At 37.8% G+C, this 22,671-nt stretch overlaps 1 protein-coding gene across 1 annotated transcript in view; it reads left to right on the top strand.

The window, feature by feature from the left end:
* The window catches only part of C17H8orf34 (chromosome 17 C8orf34 homolog), a 250,888-nt gene that overhangs the window by 129,503 nt on the left and 98,714 nt on the right, over positions 1–22,671 (top strand). The window contains 1 exon segment of the mRNA XM_059673058.1: positions 15,564–15,699. Within this exon segment, the coding sequence (XP_059529041.1) occupies positions 15,564–15,699 (136 nt within the window).

Below are 22,671 nucleotides of genomic sequence, written 5' to 3'. Positions count from 1 at the left end.
TGAAATTTCCTGTCAAAATCCCTATTTGTATGATATTATTTGGGGTGAGGGTACAATAATGAGGTACTGAGAATGGTGTTAATGGTGTTAAGGTAAAAGCAGAGTAGCCCTACCAGACTTAGTCATCTCTGTGTAACGTAGAGTTAATTAGTAATGTAGTGTGAGTAGGGTGTTGTGCTCTGGCTGGATCACCTGAGCTCAAATCCAGACTGCACCACATACTAGCGGTGTAATTTGATCGAACTAAACTCTAACTCCAGTGTCAGATCCCATAACCCAAACTTGGTTAATTTCCCCTCCCCTGTTATGACAACAAAATATGTCTGAAGACATAGATAGCCGGGTGTCTCCTTGTGGTAGAGGGAGGAAGAAATCACCCATGGTTGAGAACCAGTGCCTTGGAGGGTTGCTGTGAAGGGCAAAATAAGGTGTAATATGTGAAAACACCTAAAAGAGTGATTAAAACTTAATAGGCACTCAACAAATGATTACTGTCCTTTAAAATTTGACATTGGAGAGTAGTATCTTACATATAAAGTTAGCTAGATAGAAGTTTATTGAAACATAAAAAGCAAATAATACTGTTAATAATAATAAAATTATTTGAGAAACCATTTATAGTGTTTGTATGTTTATATAAAAGCTGATCCTCAGACCAATCAAGCTTTAATTGCTGTCTCTTCCAATTAATACTGTGTGCTCTGGGGAAATCATTCAGGTTTTCTAAGGGACCTTATCTATAATACACCTTACCTATAAAAGGGAGATAATAATGGCATGTATATCATGTGTCAGGATGATTCACTCACATGTTCAATTAATATATACCTATTGAACAGCCATACTAGGGAACTATAAAGAAAATGTGAGACCGTCTCTGCCCTCCTAGAAATTTCTTAGTGTCAAATGATGAACAATAAATATATAATGTCATTCTAGGATGTAACAAATATTATGGAGATATTGATTAAAATATTAAATAATAATAGAAAATGCTCTTATAGGATACTAAAGGAAATTCCCTCTTGGAACAGAAACTTGAAGAAAAAGAAGCCAGTATGGTTTTATTTGATGTAAGGACACGTGAACTCATTTTTTTGGTTGATTTTTCTTTGTTAAATGGCATTTAAATATATAAAATAAATATCAAAAATATAAGTCTTTGTTTTACTATGGTTGCAAATATCAAAAAAATTCTATATGTGACATGGCACCAGAGTTAAGTTAGGGTTTTTCAAAATGCTGACACGCCGAGCTCAAAAGGTTCACCATCACTGCCCTAGGTAGAGGGCACACCAAGTAAACATTAACATCTTTGGATTGCTGTATGTGGAGTATTATAGCCAATTTGTACATATTTAGATTTTTGTATTTTTTTCTTATCACCAAAAACCTGTTTTTAGAAAACTCAAAAAAACTTATACAATGTAGGATGTGAGATGAAGTTCTCAGGTGCCATCATGCTGCATGCTACTAAAGAACAGTTCCACAGAGGCAACTCTCCAAGAAAATAGAGTTGAAAAAGGTTTTGTTAAATTTCAATCGGGGTGGCACTGCTTCGTGTCTGGAAGTGTAAGAGATGAGAACAGCATGTGAATTCCCAGAAAGCAGCACAGAACAGAAAGTGGATTTACAACGTGTCAGACAGGGTGGCAACATCTTGTGGCATGTGGCTCGCATCTCAGGATGGGGAAGGTATGTCCTGTGCCTGCTTCTCGCCTGTGGCACACCACAGGGAGAATGAGTCGGCAACCACAGCCAAAACACATCAGCAGCTTTTACTGTATGGCCAGCCACAATCTTCCTTTTTATTTTTCCTAAAATTTAATTATTTTCCTTATTTATCTCGAAGAGCTGAGCATAAGACAGAAATAAAGTTTTGAAGGGAGATGACAATGGGTAGCTATGATGCTTAATACAATTTTTAGATTTATCATACTGGATTTAGAATCCTACCCCTTGTGATAAGTATAATACATTACTTTTCTTTCCTTTCCCCCTCCTTTTTAATATGCCTTGAGTTGGTTAATATTTGCTTCATTGAGAATATTGCATGATGGGTTGAAAATCTCAATATCAGTAGCACAAATTTCAAAGACGGAAGGTCGTGAAGTTCAAAAGAAATGAAATGTAGGACAGTTGAAGGAAATAAAGTCTACATGATCAAGGGTTTAGTGAAGAAAGAATACTACCAAAGCTTAAGACTTAAGCAAAAATAAAGATAGAATATAAGAAAAGGCAGAGGAAAGGAGGGAGGTAGTGGAAGATGTGAACCATCCAAGACTTAAAATATTTGAAATCCAAGAAAAAAGTAAACTAAGAATAAATCTTGAGTTCAGTCACTAATGTACTATCAGTTTAATTTTGTGTGTCTGTGCCATGTATATATATATAAAGTAAACTGACTTCAGGTAGAGTCAACTTTACTAAAGATGAGTTTAGAGCATGGGTACAGAAAACTTAACTGCTAGCATTGGGATTGTAACAATTAGTATATGAATTTATTGTGCTTTCACCAGAAGGCTTATTTTGAGTTAGCACATATGTAACCAATGCTAAAACACTCATCCAAATGAATTCAATTAATATTCATGATCTGGATCAAGAATCAAAATATCATCAAACATGGTACATGGCACAGTGATTAGGTTAATAGTCAAAGATCATTAGCAGTCAACAAATTAATACAATACACATGAGAACTTCTCAACATAGGACCTTATTTATTTGATCCAGAGTTTATGGGAATATAAAGATTGTATTAAAGAGGGTTAATCATTAGTTTAAAAACAAGAATAAAATAAGTGTTAGTATACCAGCTGAAATAATGCTTGCTCTAACATAATGGTGCCTAAAAGGGCCAGCCATCTTCCATAACCAAACTATTGGGTTGAGAAATGCTTTCTCACTATTGAGAGGTAATAATTATATGAGTGCTTTAGGGAGAGATACAGCCCATGGGAAGTAAGATAGAATAAATACACTTTTAAATGGTAGTTAAAATGATAAGCTTTTGTAAGCAATATATTGCAGTTGTTTTCATATTGAAAAAAAATCAGACATTTTTGCCTATCACTCTATATAGTTAATAATTTACCTAATCCAGCCTTTTAAAAAGATTAAACCTTTCCCCAAGACTACCTAGATATCATCTTTGCCTTGTTCATGTCTACATTGAACACGTTGCCTCATGTCCCTCACTTTCTGTTTTCCAGTTGTATTCCTGAAGACCTCTACTTCTAAGCTCTTTTCAAATCTCCTGCCTATGCCCCTCAAACCTGGTCCCAATACTACGCCTCTGACACTGTCTAGATTTCTGAGTTGGTCACACTGTGTCCTCCCTTCAATGAGGGCTGTAACTGGGCTCAGTTGTACCAGGCCAGTCTGCATATATAACGTGAGTCCACATGCCTGGAATTTCAGTTCTTTTTACTGAAAGAATTATACACAACTTCTATCTGTCAAACCTTCAGAGGGTAACAAAAGTTTCATGAAAAAAAAGTTAATTTTTGTGTGTATATAATATAATCTCTTGCATTTTGTGGTGGGTGAAAGTTAAGAAAAATAAAGATGCACTATGATGCAGAAACCAGACTTTGGGGAGTGTTTGGATTTGAATTTGCTGGAAGCACTGACATTTTCTTCCAGATTGGAAGGAGAAAACCACTCCCAGATGTCTTAATTTGTCTGACTAACAAACAGAAAAGCCTTCACAATTTATATAATGATGGGTTCAATTAGCACAAGTCTTGTGATTCATTTGCAATCTAAGTGAACAAATTCTAGCCTATAAATATTTTCAAATGTTTGTGGTCATCATGTGTTTGGCTATTGATAGTCAAAGAAATTAAACAGGAATTGGTAGCTAAAGAATATCTCAGGAAGTTTCTTGCTCCTTTCAAGTTAAGAAGACATAGACTACATGTAAACTTAAATTTACATAAACATTGTTTGTAACTTACTGGTATAATCACTTTCTTTGTTTATTGCTCTTATGTGGTCAAGGAAAGTAAATATTCTGTAAGATTCTCTTATGTTATTAAGAAGGGAAAATTCAGCATAGCATTTTAATTCCACAAGACATTTTTTTTCAGTGCAAGTCTAACTTAAATGCTTTGAATGAAGGTTATTTTGTAAAAATGACAACCTAAAATTTCTGCTATCTACCACTTTGTTCTTAATATTTTTGAATTTGGTTAAGTTGTATTACTCTGATGTTCGAAGAAAGAATGCTGAGCTTATATTTGAGGCATGGTTGTAGCAAGAGGGAATCAATAGAAAGCATGGCCTGAACCTCCTTCCACCTTTCAACCAGAATTTGTCCCAGGAAAGTGAATTATGCTTCACTCTATATTCTTTCTTTTCCTCTTAAGGAATTATAGCTGTCTCACATAGCAAAAAAGTTTTCATAAATATTTTATTTAAGCTTGTCTAATTTCTTATATGTTTTCTTAACATTTATTTTATTTTTAATAATTCACTCGGAATATATAACATCTGCATAAAATATTTGACCAAATCAGCTCTATTGACGTAAATCAACAAACCAATTGCAGTGCAGGGAGAAACTGCCATATAACTCTTGTGTAACCATCATTGAATCACTGCGAAGGGACTTATGTTTGGAAAGCTTTTAATTTTTTTGTTATGAAGTTCCTAGAAACAGATGTGAAAATTCACATTGTCTAGTTCAGACAGCTGTAAATTATTTCATGGATTACACTTGAGTGAAATGAAAGTCCTGGGTTTATTTCATCAAGGCAGCTGTTATTTCCTTAAATTAAATCAAAACAACTCTTCGCTTGATTAATTCTTGCTTATTTGGATGGTTTAAAGATAAAGTGCTGACATGTCTTTAGTTATAAATTTGTTCATTTTTATCAATTAGTATCCCTGTGACTCAAAAGATGCATCACAATTTTATAGGTTACTTTAATAAATAAATTACTGCTTTGGGCTTTCTATTGTAAAAAAAAATGGGTATAGTTTTACAGATAATATTCATGTAATGCACACATTTTACTTGTAAAGAAAGTTAGGCATCAATGTCACTGCTTGATTTTAACTGCTAGGCTGATAACTATACCAGCTTTTCTCAGCCATCTGGTCTGTCGCTCCATTTCACACTCCCTCCCTAGCTCCAGACTTGTCCTTCTAACTGTCTACCAAATACCCATATGGCTGTCTTAAAGGTAGCTCCATCTCAGCATGTGCAAAAGCAAAGGTATTGTTATCCCTTCCTGTATTTTCTAAAAGTGGTCAGATGGAGAAACCTGTTAGGATTTCTCAATCAATAGTTCACTATAACCTATTGACTCTACCTCTGAAATTGTCTAGTATATTTCTGTCTCTTACTGTTTCACCCTTTCTCCAGACCCTCAGAAGCTTATACAGGCAGCATTGCTGCAGGCTTCTTCCTGCCTCATCTGCCTGGTACCAAATTGTGTAGGTAAGTGCAACAAGTGTATCTCTTCAAAAACCCATTCTCTGAAAGTCAATCCCATAATTAACAGGGATTATCAAATTATACAAAAGTTTTCTAGTCAGTAAATATCAACAAATGCCTACTCTGTGCTGGATACACTTGTAAAACACTGAGATTATGGTAGTAAATGAGAAAGACTTAGTTCCTATGTTGAGGTATCAGAAAAGAAACAAAATTTTAAAATTAAATGAATAATTGTAGGGGTGTGTGTCTGTACATGTATGTTTCTGTTTAAGTATGTGTGTGTGTAAATATATATATATATATATATATATATATATATATATATATATATATATATATATATATTTACACACACACAGAAGTATGTAGACATATACACTGAGTGGCCAGATTATTATGACCACCTGACATTTGTAGGCAAATTAGCCGTACACTGCATCGTATGGGATATGGAAGTCGAAGGCCTTTTCGAACACCTTTGCTGTCTGCAGTGACCAAGATAAAATGTCTCCAATTTGCACAGGAACACAAGGATTGGACAGTCAAGCATTAGAAAAAAGTCATGTGGTCCAATGAATCACATTTCCAGTTGCATCATGCAGATGGCAGAGTGAGAATTTGGCGGAAACAGCATGAAAGCATGCACCCCACATGCATGAGTACAACCCTTCAAGCTGGTGGGGGCAGTGTTATGGTTTGGGGCATGTTTTCCTGGCATGATTTGGGCCCTTTAATTCGTGTGGAACAGCGTCTGAATAGCACAACATACCTAAGTATCATTGCTGATCAGGTTCATCCTGTCATGTTGATGGCGTATCCCAATGGAGATGGCTTCCTCCAACAAGACAATGCGCCATGCCACGGTGCTCGTATTGTGCAGGAGTGGTTTCAAGAACATGAGGGAGACTTTACCTTGCTTAGGTGGCCCCCACAATCACCAGATCTCAATCCAATTGAGCATTTGTGGGACGAAGTTAAAAGAGCCATCAGGCAGCTGGTTCCACAGCCATCAAATCTCACAGAAATGGACAGTGCTATTCATCAGGCATGGTGTCAGATTCCTCGCATCACCTTTCAACATCTTGTGGAGTCAATGCCAAGAGTCGCCGCAGTATTAAAGGCACAAGGTGGCCTAATGAAGTACTGATGGGGTGGTCATAATAATCTGGCCACTCAGTGTATATATATCCCATGTTCAAAGGCTGTTAAATCGCGTTGTTTACCCATATCTTCAGAAAAATATCACTTCTACTGTTGTGGTAAAAAAATCACTTCTACTGTCCCTATTTATAATGGTCTGGCCCTCTAGCAACTTCAGCATGAAATTATAGCTAATTTGCCTATAAACGTGAGGTGGTCATAATAATCTGGCCACTCAGTGTATATATAGTCAGGTAATAAGTACTGTGGGATAAAAATAAAACCAAATAGTAGGATAACAAGTAATGAAAGTAAATATTCTTTTAAATAGAGACAATGAATATGATATTTTTCTCATAAATATTAATGGATTCATTGAAATGTGTTCTTATTTGCATCAACATAAGGAAATCTTTATTTACTGGTAGTCTAAAGCTATATGATATAAGATAGTTTCATTTATATTATATTTAAAAATATAATTTTATTAAGATATTCATGAAATATTTGTTCTAGAAGAGTCTCATTAAAAAAAGAAAAAAGAAACAGGTAAAATTAACTTTAATACATTTTAATTTAACTCAGTATATCCAAAATATTCTTATTTCAACATATAGTCCATATAAAAGTTATAAATCGGATATTTTGTATTAAGTCTTCTGAATACTGTATGTACTGCACTATTACAGCATATCTCAATTTGGACGAGCCACATTGAAAGTTCTCCATAGCAACATGTGGCTAGTGACTAATGAATTGGAAGATACAGTTCTAGGTTATATTGATTATGCTGACAATATTAAGTATATGTTTGCTATTTAGTTGAATATGTAATTGTATAGTCTTTAATAAGAATATGTTAATGAGTAGTGAATTTATAGCTGTGAGGAATATATTTATAACCTAATTCATTGAATATATTAGTTGAATATGGATTTCAATGAAGACTATTTTATAGATTATATTAGTTATAATATCAACTATATTTAAAAAGAATATTCCTAAAATTAATATTATAAATTTAGAAAATTGTTTATTTCAGTTAATATACCTACAGACTTGATTATTTTATCCCCCTTTGTCATCTGAGACTAAACTATTCTCCAGTGTTACATTCTGTTATTCCTATACATCTCAGGTTATAGTCATATAAGATGCATAATATTTCCCAAAATACTATGTACTTTCAAATCTCTGTGCTTTTTCATGTTCTTTCGTTGCTCTGAAAGGTACTTCACTACTGGGTCTGGCTTGTATACTTCTACTTACCTGTTACCCAACTTATTCGTCTTACTAATAATTCTTTATCATTTAGGTTTTCATGAGAAAACTGAAACTATTCTGCTTCATTAAAATAAAATAGCGCCAAATGCTCATAGACAATATCTGGCATTTTTAAAAACTCATTTTTGATGCTTTAAGATTCTAAGTTTCTGTACTTAAAACTGTTCATGGCACTTTCTCCCCTGAAATATCCAGCATTAAACATTCCTTGGACAAGCTCTTACTCAAAATGTCTAATTTGTTTTTCTCCTCTCTTACAATTTATGCAAACTTTCTAAATTTTTCTAGGTTTAGGCATTTTGATTTCTTTCCCTTGCTTATTTAATCCTAGATACCTTCTCCCTTTAAAGTTATTAAGGAACTGGAACTATGAAGACCTAGATTTGTATTTTATTTTTATTCTTTGTAAACTAAATAGATTATTAGCAACCTTCCATGACTAAACAATACGCAAGGTTCTTTATAGTTGCATCACCCTTTAAAGCTCGGTAAGGAAGTTTACTGATTTTCTTTGAGAGAATGAAAGTTGGTTAACAAATGAAGAAATGAATATTTTCCAAGTAAGACCTCTCCTAAGACTAGAGGAATCATTTCACTGACATCATCACAGTTGCATCTGATACTTCCATGCCATAGCAGTTGCTGAGTTTCAGTTTGCAGCAACCTGAAGTCTCAATGAACAAGCAAATAAATTCTAGAAGGCTTCTTACTCTAGGATTCTCTTCTCCCCTCCACCCCCCCCCCCCAGCCCCTATATTGTGACAGTTATTTTGAGCTGTATAAAAAGAAGTGAGACCTACCCTGGCCAGTGTGGCTCAGTTGGCTGGGCACAGCTCTGTGCACAAAAGATTGCCAGTGAGATTCCAGGTCAGGGCCCAAGCCCAGGTTGCAGGCTCGAACCCCAGTAGGGAGCATGCAGGAGGCAGCAGATTCATGTTTGATGTTTTTGCTCTCATATCGATGTTCTCGTTCTCTCTCTCTCTCTCTCTCTCTCTCTCTCTCTCTCTCTCTCTCTCTCCCCCTTTTCCTTCCTCTCTCTCTAAAAATCATTTTTGAAAAATCTTTAAAAGAAGTGAGACCTAGATGGAGATATGGTGGCTAGTCAGTCTTCAAAAATGAAATCATAAAATTCATGTCTTGTTACTTTCTCTACATACATCAAGCAACCTACAAATGCTTAGATAATTATCATGAAGCTCCATACCCTTGTGCTTTATATTATTAGTAGAAAAATGATGCAGAGGCAAGTAGAGAGTGAGGATTTGGCCTTGAAGGTAAGGAGTAGCTATTATATCTATTCCCTGATGTAGAATAAACCACATAATATCTTCATGTCAGTATCTAGAATAACACAGTACTCACTTCATTAAAAAGTCACTGGGGTGTACTTTGCAGCTCAAAAAATAAAACTAAGGAAGCAACTTTTTGGTTTAATTCATAGCAATATGGCCTTCAAGAGATTGTTGTTTCATTTAAATAGTCTGCTTTTAAACATTCAATTTCCTATTTTTATCAGTATCCAATATGCCTTAAATCCATCATAGAATTATAATGACCAAGTTTGAGAGAAGCTTAGATTTTGACTCAACTGGAGAGATCATTTATTACAATGCTTAGCAAAATTCTAGGTCAGCCACCATAATTACCCAGCCTCTGCTTTAACAACTTCATGGATGGGGTACTCAAATCACCCTCACGACACTGCTCAATATGCCTTTGAATAGCTATAAATGTAGGAAGATTGTATGTAGACTCAGAAATACCCTTCCCTCTTCTTAGACCCATTTCTTCTCTGAAGTCACAGGGGAACTGTGATATCTCTTCTGCATGATATATATTTAAAGGTTTCCATGAAGGAAATAAATGAAGACCTTTACACTGAGAACAAGCAGAGGCTATTTATTCAGAGCTGCTTATAGCAAGGCAGTCACCCACCATCACTTGTATTTGCCAGAGATCCAAAAGCAGGTAGGAAAGTAGGAAAGCTTTATAATGAAAAAATAAAAAGGGAAGGCTTGAGATATGTTCTGATTGGAAGTTGACATGGGGAGGCTAGAGGCAAGCTAACTAGAAGCAGACTATCTCATACAAGTGATTTGGGGAGCATATTTGGCTTTTTTGATTGGTTCTGCGTTGGCAATGGGGGTACAGGAGGGGAAGCTGGTTTATATTAACTGAGTACTGAGTTTTGGGCCAACTGCTGCAGAGATTGTGGTTTGGCCTCTCTGGTTAATCCCAGCAGAGCTTATAGGTCACTGTTCTAATATCATATGTGATCAGTACAGAGTGTGTTTATATATTCAATCTCTCAGGTTCCTCTTTTGGTTATTCTCTTTCTTGCAGGAAGTTGGCCGCAAGGTAAGACTAGAGATCCAGATCTTCACTGCTTGATGAGTATTCACTCATCTCCATAGTTACTTGTATCAAAAGAGTTTCTTAACTTTTTGATGTTGTATTGTCATGGTGATCATCTGATGAGGCAGTGCTGTATAGAAGCTTTTAAGATCCGTGTCAGCACTAATATGATAGAATTCTATGGACTGGTATTGTGACCACTAAATGAAAAAGGACAATAAACAGTCTAAGGAAATGAAAATTTAAACTTCTTTTTAAAAATAGAACTGCTGCAGAAAGTCACACCACGGACAACAGAACCAATTACTGCGTGGTGTGGTGTAATCATGTGCTAATCATTCCCTGGACATTGTTTACGCACGGTGACTACTGGATTTAAATATGTAGACTATAGCCCTGGCCTTTGTGGCTCAGTTGGTTGAGCATCATTCTGTGTACCAAAAAGTTGCTGCTTCAGTTCTTGACCAAGGCACATACCTAGCTTGTGGGTTAAGTCCTGGTTGGGGTGGGTATAGGAGTCAAACAATTGATGTTGATATTGCTCTCTCTCTCTCTTCCTTCCGCTCTTTATAAAAATCAATAAAAACATATTTTTGAAAAAGGAGGAAAAATACGTTTCTGAACCAAAAATCTAACAAAGGCCAAGAAAACAACCCCATAGGTCATGAGAGATCAATCTTAAAGAGTCAGGTAGCTTTTGCCTTAAGGTGATATATAATCTTTTCTACCTTAGCTGTTTCATTGAGCCAAATACAGCAAGTAGTAGTATCAGTAGCACAGATACTACCATGACTAGTGAATATGAAATCTAGATTGTTCATCACTGTTTTTGCCAAGGCATTGAGACTGATCTATATTTCATGTAGGGTAGAGGTAGTATTATTTATTAGTTCTGTCAGAGTTAAAATGATACATGTCTTTACATATTTTGTTTGTATGATGCCTATTATTGGAAACTATGGCCCAGTGCATGGATTCATGCACCTTGAAAGGAACTGTGGGCTGTGAAGTTGCGGTAGGCACAAGGGTGGGTCTCGGCCCATCCTCCGTGCCATGGCCCTTGGCACCCTGTCTGCTGACAGCCCCACTCCCGCCGCCGCCACTCCCATGTGCTGACAGCGCTGGCCCTGCTCGCACCCGCTGATGATGCAGAGCGATTGGGGCTGGCACCAGCAGTGGGTGTGAGCGGTGGCTGCTGCTCTGATTGCCCCTCAGGAGCAGGGGTAGGGAGAGAAGCCCTGAGGGGCAATCATGGCCAGTAGCTGCCGAGCTGTGCTCACTGACAGTGCCCAGCGAACGGGGCCAGTGCCGGGTGCGAGCAGCAGCTGTGGTGCTGGCAGCAGGTGTGAGTGGGGCCGGCGCCAGCAGCAGGTGCAAGTGCCAGGTGGGACCACGGCACACGGCAGCAAAGAATTTTCAGTGACCACCAGAGGCTTGCCCTGATGACAGTGACCGGCACCCTGACTTGGTCTGGTGCCCCCGTTCACCTGCTCCACCATCACGCCACGGCCTACACCTGCCATCTTCTGCATGTGCCCCCTGGTGGTCAAGGCATGTCATAGTGATCGGTTGTTCAGTTGTTCCGCTGTTCAGTCTATTTGCGTATTAGGGCTTTATATATATAGTTACTGCTTTATTTGTATAAACAATGAAACAGTAACTCCCCCAGGTAAAGTGCCTGAATAATCAAGGGTAGCCTCATTTGGAACTCATGTCCGAATTACAATTTCCAGTTTGATGATTTATAGAATTATGGTGCCTATATACAGATAAGTTTTGCAATACTATTCCTAAAGTGCATGAGTTATTAGTATGAGGAAAGTGATCCTAGCCATGCTGGTTGCAAAGGAAATCCAGTAGTATCTGGTAGGACCACACAGGTACCCAGGGGAAAAGGAATTATTCATGGCATGGCCTTACATTAGCTGAATAATCTGAGATTGGTGGTAGACTGATTACACTCCAATCTAGAACAGAACAGAAGAGGAAAAGGGGCCATCATGGGTGGGCAGCAACCAGGAGTCTACAGAAAAGGAGAATAATGATTGTAAGTAAGTAGATGAAAAGCAAAATAGGAATTAGTAGGGGTTTTGATCCACCATCTTGGGCAGAAACTGTCCACTATCTGAGGTCATTGGATTGTTCTAAAGAATCCTGTTTGAGGTCCCCTATTATAATAGGCTTCTTGTTTCGTTGATTCTGGATTGCTTCTTTAGTTGTGAAATGTGAATCCAAGGGTTTACTCCAGAGAGTTTTGCTTCTATATTAGTAGTTTATAGTATTTGATAAAATCCCTTCCATGAAGTTCAAGAGCATTTTTTTTCAGATGTATCCTTCAATGGACAAAATATGATAATTGAATATTATGAAGAGGCTATAAGAAGATATTTTGAATGTGACCTTAACCTCTTGGTGATAGGACTGAGTACGGTACATGTCTCATGTAGTATTTTACGAGGTGTGATACAGAGAGTAGAGCTCAGTATCAGGTAAAAGCCTGGAGCACATTGGCCCTCCAGTTACCAGTTCATAGGGAAGTAAACAATGTGTCCTCAGGGAGTGGACCATACTGACATAAGGATGAGTGGGACTACCTTTGCCCGTGGAAGCTCAAGGGTTTCTGAAAGTTCTGTTAAATTCATTTGAGAATGTAATTGATTCCACCTTTCCATGGTTTCTGAGTAAGGGGTTCTTTTATGTTTCTTGGGAAGTGTGTACCTTGGGTACTTGATATAAAAGTTTGTATTCCCAATATTGAAAACAAAAAGGCAGCTTTTTAGCAACTATAAAGACTATAGTTTTTTGCCAAAGAGATGTTTCAACCCATCCTGAAAATAAACATATAACTACTAGTAAAACATTAAAATCTTGTGGAGTGTGAAAGCTGAATAAAATTCATGCAGTATTCAAAGAGCCCTTGGAGATTTTGTTCCTGGCCATATCCCATCTTATAGTTTTTCTAGAATTGTGCTGTTGACAAAAGAAAACATGACTAAAAAATGACCTCTACTGTCTTTGAAAGTTTACCCAGTCATGTTGATTTCACACAGTAAGCAATTTATCTGTATCATGATGAGTAGTTTCATGGAGAAATTTAGCTACTATCCATTTGAAACCAAGTAATCTCACCCAACAGCTATCTTCACCAGAGATTATCTGAGTGAAGTTAGAACTATATATTTTTTATTTTTTCTAGAATTAGGGACTGGATGTTGATATTCATAATAGTTTATTTGAATTCCTTTAAGTATTTATCCTCAAAGAGTTTAGATAGCATGATAACTATGTTTAAGGTTGCTTGTTTGGTAAAATGATCTGCTAGAATATTTCCTTGAGCTTCATCATTTTTTATTTTTTCATGAGCCCTAGCTTTTATAATAGCTGCATCTTTATGAAATAAGAGTGTATCTAAACATGTCTTAAACAGCTTGTTCACTTATTTTGTTGTTGTTAATATTCACCCCAGCATATTTTTCCATTGATTTTTAAGAGAGTGGAAGGGAGGGGGAGAGACAGAGAGAGAGAGAAACATCGATGTGAGAGAGAGACATTGATTGGCTACCTGCCACATGTACCCTGACCAGGGCCAGGGATCGAGCCTGCAACCGAGGTATGTGTCCTTGACCAGAATCAAACCTGGGACCCTTAGGTTCATGGGCTGATGCTCTATCCACTGAGCCAAACTGGCCAGGACACTTGTTCACTTTTGATAGGATTTTCAGCAGAGTTGAGAACACCTTTGTTTCTAAATCATCCCAAGTCATATTTAAAAAAAAATTATATATATATATATATATATATATATATATATATATATATATATATTTTCATTCTGTGGTCTTTGGCTAGTGGACAAGCTTAAGTACGTGCAATAACACAAAGGATTGTATTCTAAAGGCAAGCTTAAGTTGATGGTAGCATATTCCATTCCAGTTTCAAGTTTCGATATATCAACAAATAATATTAGGTCAAATTTTGATGTATGATCTATCAACGAATAATATTAGGTCAAGTTTTCAGTTATTAAAAAACCTAGGTGAGGCAGGCACATTTTCTAACTGAGGTAAGAAAATTGTGAGGTTCCTTGTTCTGGTAGGATCAGGGTGTTGCAGTGGTGAAGGGTGATGTGAGGGAATGTTAGCACATTCTCATGAGAGGTTAATTAGCTGGAGAAAAGTGCCGTATGTTCTCAGGCAATAGAATGTCTGCATTGCATGAGTAACCTTGAGATCAAGAGGGGAGCTTATAACTGGTTAAGCAGAATTTTGAAGTGGCAGCTATTTCCCTAAAACAGGGAAATAAGCCTTTGCAACCAGGTCAAGGAGATGCGTTTTTGATGACTCCCATGAAGTTGAGTTAAAACTCAAAGTAATTGTCCAGATTGCTCATGTAGATGGAAGGATTTTCAGTTGGAGAAGCCTATGGAAGGATCCTAGTGACAAGCCTCCTTCAGATTACAGAAGGTTGGTTCATGACTTGGACTAAGAGTCATTATAATCTCAGGAAAATTTGTTTGCATTATCCAGTTAAGCCTAGAACGCTGAGTTGTTTTGTAAGAGCTCTGCAATGTTTGGGTTCTCCATAGCCTTATCAAAAGCGACTGACTGCTTTCCTTACACAGGCTATAAACTCAGTAATGGATCATGTTTGGCAAAATTATAATTTACCTTTTGAAACTTTATGTACCTTTTTTGGTAAGTTTGAGAGCAAGTAAATGGAATACCTTTTATAAGATTCCTTGTTTTCTGAATAAAGCAGGAGAGCATGTACTATTATATCAGGACCAAGTTACAAGGGAAACTTAGACCTTTTAAGTCTTGATTGAGAATTTGGGAAAAATAGGAAGGGACTTCAGAGAACAGTATTCTCCGCCCCAGGGGAAGACAAGAAGAAAAGGTTTAGAATGGAAAAAAAGAAAGTTTCAGATATGTTCTGGTTGGAGATTGTTGGATGAGGAAGCAGTAGGCAGGCTAATTAGAAGCAAAGAATCTTTTGTAATCAGTTGGGAACATAGTTGTCATTTTCTGGTTTGTTCTGAGTTGTAAGTAAAGACAAAAAGAAGGGAAGCTGGTAGCCATTGCCCTAGTCCTGACTATTTTGGCCCAATTGCTGCAGAGGTTGTGGTTTGGCTTCCTATAAATCTTCTCATATAATTTGTCTCTAACAACATCTAGAATGATTAAATAATAATTGATGCATGAGATAAGATTTTTGCCAAGTGGAAATGTAATGTTTTAACTTATAAACTACTTGCAGACACCTGAAAACATGGACTTCTCTCCTTAATACTACTAAAATTTAATTTTTCTCTCTGAAATTGTTTGTGTTGTTCCAGAGGATCTTGATGATTTAAGAATGGAGGGAGTGACTACTCTGGCACCTTCTGGGAGCAAATTTAATCAAGGTCGTGCTACTCACCCTGCTGAACTTCAGGCCAAGGTCACACTGAACATCTGTTCAAGGTGTGCCAGGTAAAACATATTATAGGTGTAGTATATATCAATGTGATTTTGATTTTTAAAATCTAAGGTTTTGATGTAAAGCCTGTACTTTGTGTAAAGAAAATTTTTTCCTCCCAGTTATCTTCCGTGCTAACTGGCAAGGGAGTTTGCTGTGCCACTCAGACCAACAATGAATCAAAGAGTTTAGATTGTCCTCACTTCATAGTTTGGGGACTATTTTAAGTCTCAGTTTCTGAATCTCATTTGCTGTCTGCCCTTCTGTTCCCTTTCAAAGGGAGATTCCAGGGGAAAAACTCAAAGCTACTTCTAAAGCACCTGCATTATACACAAGTTTGCCCAGGTACAGTCTAAAATCTAATATTATTGGCCTCTTAACCTGCTCCTTATCCTTTTCACCTCCTGGAAAGAATTTAATCAGCTTGAGGCTTTTCAGTTTTGGCAGCTGGAAGCAATCTTTGCATATACTGGATGAGGCCAAAGAAGTAGCTTAAGTTACTGCCAAGTCAGCTCCCAGTGCTGGTCCAGCAGAAACTCACCAAATAGCTAGAATTCATTCTTCTGTAGGCACTAAATCTCATTTGCAAAGAGGCTTTTAAGCCTGTTTAAATGATAAAACAAGCCTTCTAACCCTATGTAAATGGTGCAGATTAGCAAGAACAATGCACTGGCTGGCCAGTTTTATCTCCTTGCCTTTATGTCTAGCTATTCTATTGTACAGTTTGAGAGGGGATTAGCTGCTTGAAAAATAAGGAGGGGGAAAGTGTAGGAAAATCAAATCAGACTTTTGTAGCTTTTCCTCTTTTACTCCTTTGGAATTTTTGTTTTTAATTGTGCCATTGCACAGTAAATACAACAATGGAAACAATGCTTCAGACAAGTGATATTGGTGAATTGAGTTTTTGATTATGGCTGTGAAGAAAACTGGTAATAGTTATGTTACCATTGTAATTTGCTAGTTAATAATAATAGGAAAGGAGCAAAGGGAAGGCCAGACATTATACTAATAAACACGGCCATCTGGGCAGCTTCACCAGGAAGTTGCAATTACACACTCCCCAGTAAACCACTGGTCCATCCCCTGCAGATTCCTGGGGGAAGAGACTAGACAAAAGGGAAAATGGGCACATGCACAGTGAATTGGGGTGACATAGGGAAGGTACTTGCCTGTCAGTCTAATTGGAGGACAAAGATCATTGTCTAGAGGGGTGGATCCCAATGCAAGCCCACAAAAATTTGGGAATACATAATCTCCAGACAAAGGATTTCTCTCTTTTGTTCTGCTTCCTTGCACTCATCCATGTTCCTCCCAAGCCATGTGGCCCTAGAAGCTGCATGGCCCATGGCCATGTGGATCCTACACACAATGAACTGCAGCTGGGAACATAAGCTAACCTAGCCAGATGCTGGACTGGACTGTGCAAATATGGAGCAGAAACTCTGAGCTCTGGCTTTAACTCTAGCTCTGCTGAAGATGAAATGGGACTTTTTCCTTGGCAGGATGGAGGGAGAGGGGACCTTGAAAACTCAGGGATTTAATTCCACAGAAATATCACTTGCCAGGATACCTCATCCTCCTGTGAGGGCCTCTGGAAATTCTTATTCCAGCAACACCCCAAGAAGTCCACTTCCACTGGCAATGGTGGGGAAATAGAGGACACCCCACCAATAGCAGTTAGGCATCCTGAGTATACAAGGCCATCTATGGAAGAGTAGTTTGGCATTTGAAATAAAACCTTTGTTTGTATATTTTGTACACATTTATACATTTACAACTTGACTTGAGAGAGGTTGCTGTAAGGTCTTTCATGTCCTTTGGAGAAGACTGGGAGATGAGATGTTAGTTTTTCAAATGGGAAAACCTATGGGAATAATATGTCTTTAAACTATTGAATTTAGAAAGGACCAAATACATACACAGCCCTAAATTATTTACCATTCATCTTCCAAGTGATAGGGTTATACTGTAAATTACAATCTGCTTTTAAGGTGGCCCTTTACTGAACTTATTGGAAAAATATTCAGTTGAGTAGCTGGTTACATTTATTGCCTTCTCACTACGTACCAGATGCTATTCTAAGCACATTAAACATAAAAACTTACTTAATTCTCAAGTAATGTGGAGAGTTAGTTACTATTATTATTTTTATTTGTAGAGAGAAGAAACCTGAGGCATGAATTGATTAACTTGTCTAAGAGAACACAGCCGGAAGGCAGCAATAGTTTCAAACCAAGGCAGTGTAGCTTGACAGTCTCTTTGCTTAGTTGCTTTGCTGCATTGCTAAGCACCAGGCTATTCTCTGAAGTTGGAGATGGAGGCCAAAATAACTAGAGAGAAAGATAGGGAGAGATTTAGGTGTTTGAAATGGGAGTGCATGATTGTTTTTGATGGAGCATAAAGCAATGCTGTGCTTTCAAAAGCAAGATAGAGATGTATTGATTCAGGGAAATGTGCTAACCAGTATAGAAGAAGACAGTAGGCTTTTAATTTTAGAGTAGCTGCTATAGCCAGAGTTCAGAAAGGAAGAAAAGCTAATACCAATTTTCAAGAACTATGAAGGACTTGAGATTTTACCCTATTTGCATCTTAACATGTTAGTCTGCCAATGTTTTATAGATGCTGGCAGAAGACATGACTCTCCTGAACCAGAGACCAGGGGCTTAGTAAGCACAACAGTAACAAATATCAGCGTATTAGCATTTTCACTGTATCCCTGAGGCATAAATCTCATCGATGGACACAAATGGGGCAGTAGGTTGCAGTATATGAGAGGAACCCTGAGTTTAGGAAACATGAATATTTTATAATGGGAAGTTAGCATCGCTCTAGAGAGAGACTCCATATCTCTCTTCCAAGACTATCTATATATATAAAAGCCTAATATGCTAAGTGTCCAACTGTTCGACCAGTTGCTATGATGTGCACTGGCCACCAGGGGGAAGATGCTCCAACTGGTAGATTAGCTTGCTGCTGGGGTCCAGCCAATTGGGAGTGGGAGAGACAGGCCTGACATGCCCTGGAGCCCTCTCATGCTACCTCCCCGGCCCCAGTCATGCACCAGTGGCGTCCCTTGGCCTGGCCTGTGCCCTCTCACAGCCTGGGACCCCTTGGGAATGTCGGAGAACCAGTTTCGGCCCGATCCCCGCAGGCCAGGCCAAGGGGCCCCACTGGTGCACGAATCAGTGCACCAGGCCTCTATTTGTTATATAAACATTCCTGAACAGATTGTCTGAAACAAAGGCTGTCAGTGTCTCCACTCATAAGATATGTAGAAACATGAGAGACTTGCAGAGAACTGTCCCTTGATATTAGTTACACTACTTGGGTAATGCATTCATGTGGTTATCAGAATTTTCCATAATTAATTCACAAGCATCAATTTATGTTGCTGACTCACCTCTCCTAATGTAAGGCTTTTTCAGTCTGTGAGAATAATACTTTGTAAGCCAGAGCTAAGCAATTATCTGAAGCAGAAGTCATAAACTGAAGCAGAAGTCATAAACTGAAGGACTATGGGTAGTGTACAGGTTTTTGTGTTCACATAACAGAAAAAGAAAATACCACTGGATTAATTACTAATTTTACATAAAAATTGGGATTTTTATCTTCTCTTTAAAAATCCATAAAGGTGATAACACTGCGTCTACATTCTCAAATGATTATACATAAGCGGCTTTCCCCTCTAGAGCCATAGACCCAGTAATTCTGCCCTAGTTCATCTCAGATTGTCTGTCCATCTTCGCTCATTTACATTCACCGTGTGGAGTCTGTGGACCCTTGTTTGTAACCTCTGATTTGTAGAAACATTGGAAGTGCAAAGATAAGCGGTGAATTAGGACTGGAGGAATGCCGACGGAGGAGCCTGGCCAGGCCCCTGGGAGCAGGATCTGCAGCCCAGAAGAGGCAGGTTGTACTGCCTCAGGTACTGGGTTATGGGCAGGGATTTATAGTAGCCAGACTGTAATCTTAGAATGACTAGGCAGTCTCTCAGAACTCAGAGTGAGTTGGTCAGAAATCCAGCTCTGCAAACTAGAATGACATGGAGAAAAGGATCTCTTCGCTTAGAGAACTGTGCCCTTGGCCATTGCTGTGGCTCCAGCCTGGGGGAAACCTGTGAGAGCGAGATCATGCAGCCTTCATACCAGAAGCCGGACATTGGATCTGGGACCTGGGATCAGGATTTAATTCCAAATCTTGCCTGATTGGAGACTGTGTGGGGCAAATGGATGAGAAAATTTAGGATAATTAATGTTACCTTGTTCTTACCAAGACCTACCAAGGCTTTACAACAAAGACAACCTTTTTTTTTTTTTTCCTGAGGAATGACAAAGAGATCAAAGTACCTTGATCTAAAGTACCTTGCGTGTCATCTTGGGAAAATTATGCAAATATTCAGAAAATCTAGTCCCTCTTCTGTGAAATGGAGTTCATGTAATCCTGGAGGTAATTTCTGAGGAGGACGAAGAGCACTGGCAGGATAATGTATGCAAAGGCATCTAGCAAAGCATTCACAGTGCAAGGCGCTCAGGAACAGGGGGTCTCCTCTTCCTCTCCCTCACTGAGACAATTACCATGTAAATACTTAAGCAGTTTAAAATGCTTTGAGCCTTGTTTATTGCCCATCATTTTGAGAGGCACAAATAATAGTACTCAGGTATTGAGAAAGAAGGAGCCTCATTTTCCTGACATTCGGAAACTCTCCTGCCTTAGGCTTCTGCCTGGGGAGAAACTATGGTCCACCCTCCAGCATTTCCTGTGTTTAATAAAACAGTATAAGCTGGAAACATTTTTGTTTGTTTGCTTGTTGTTTCGTAGAGTGTTAAGGTCAAGGGATCATTTTTCCCATAGAACTGGAGAGGTAAAATGTAATAAGTGAGTTAAATGGATGTGTTGTGATCTTGAAATAATACTATAGCCTCAAGATGCTATCAACAACCTCAATATAGAGTCAGTGAGACTCAAATGGTGGTCAGAGTTTCTGCAAAGAACCCATCAAGTATCAAGTGAGTGGAAAGAGGTTCAGTCTACTCTTTAGATGGTGACTTTCCTCAGTCCCTCTTTCAAACATTGCAACACTCGTGAGCTACTTGCGGGGTCATAGTAGCTCTAAGTGAGTGTGCATATGATATGTCCAGAGATTTTTGCTCTGTCAAACTGAGGGCATACAGCCAAAGGCCATGCAGCCCTTCTCATTCAGAACCTGCTTGGAAGACATGATCTGAAATGAGACTGATACACTCTACCGGGAATAACTGAGGGATGAAAGAGACATATGAACTTCCACTCTACAAGACATCAAGACAAAAGACATTAAGCCACATTAAATTGCTCTGTATGGCTTTATGTGCAGCAAAGTGACTAAAATATCAAGAATATCAAAAAAGTTTACTGATTAGCATGGTGAGAAGAAATAAGATGATCACAGACTTTTTAATAAATATTTTGCACATGGTTAATAAATACAGATGGAAGAAAGCTTGGGTCTGTAAGCTGGAAAATTATCCAGGTTATTGTTACTCCCACAACTGTTGGTGACTTTAGTCTGATGTGGGCATTGCTGCAATTTGTGCGATTTAAGCAAAGAGATGACATCCTCTGGCAAGTGGAAAAATGCATGGCTGATAGATATGTAACCACCATTTGCATTAAGATTTTAACCCAGAATATTTCATTTCCCCCCCTCAGATTATAAGGGAAAGAAGTCATTATAAAACTAAAATTTTAAAGAAAGAATTTTCTGTGTAGGATATAGCAGTGTTCTTATAATTAATTAGCCATCTTATTCATTACAGGTAGATTTTTTAATATATTCATTGAGTGTCTTGTCTCGACTTTCAGAAGATTCCATGAATACAGCTACAGATCTTTGAATAGTCTGGGCAAAACAAGTTGCATTTGTTGCCTAGGAGCCATATCAACCAAAAAGTACAGTATCGGTAGGGCAATAATTCAAAATATCAGGAATCGTCAGCAAAACTTTTATGGTTTTAAAATACAGTGGTTTGCAAAATTGTGAGTTTCAAATGGAACTTCTCTATTAAATCTCCTGAATTTTTGTTTTAAGATAAAAGTTAAAAATAACAAGCAGACAAATGCTGATACCAAGGCACCAAATTACTATTTCAGTGAAGTTTATAAGCCACTTTTCTGGAAAGACCACCCATTAATTCTGTCTACTCACTGCCATTCTGAGGAGTTAAATCTTGTTTTTGTGGACTCCTGCCAGGGCACTCCGGGTGGTAAGAAGATATTTGTTTTTGATGGTGCAAGTGTTTGCATTCATTCATGCTTAACATCAGTAGTGCACAAAAAAAGGAGCTGAAAGCCATTTGAAAAGAAATTGGATTACAGAGAACATGAGGTGATACTGCCTCAGAAACTGCAGCATGAGAACACTGAAAGCTATTTGTTTCCAAATAGCCTGCTGATTTTTAACTAACTTGCCTCATGTCATTGTACCAAAAATTGTTCATCATTTATTCTAAACATCGCGACATTAAAATACTGAGTTTAGTTTTGTGTTTACTATATAAATTTAAAGCAGATCACCATTGGTGATGGCAAGCTGCAGAAAAGATGTGTCAAACCTTGTAATTGTGAATTCATTTCAAACCGTCTATCTTAGGATTTACCAGTTGATTTGAGGAAACGTGTAATTAATCATACATTATATTCTTATTCTTTCCTATGTATTTTTTCTTTTTTCTCAATTATTTGTATGAGGTTCCTATTTGAAGGAAAGGTGAGCAAAATGGACATGAAGGAAAATGGATAAGGATAAAAATGGATTAGCCCTTGTTTTTAAGTTAAAAGTTTTCCACAAAATGGACATCGTAGTCCTAGAGGATTAAAAGTTCCCATTTGAGTCATGAATACAATGCAGCACACCTACTGCCATGTTTTAAGTGACAAAAATATTTAATTTGAGCCAAAATGCATTTATGGAACACACATTCTGTGTCAAGTTCTGTGATAAGCTCTGA

This window comes from Myotis daubentonii, chromosome 17, assembly GCF_963259705.1.
Source record: "Myotis daubentonii chromosome 17, mMyoDau2.1, whole genome shotgun sequence".
NCBI classification, from domain to species: domain Eukaryota; kingdom Metazoa; phylum Chordata; class Mammalia; order Chiroptera; family Vespertilionidae; genus Myotis; species Myotis daubentonii.
The sequence above is the reverse complement of the archived record's forward strand: the minus strand, read 5'-3'. Positions and strand labels throughout refer to the sequence as shown.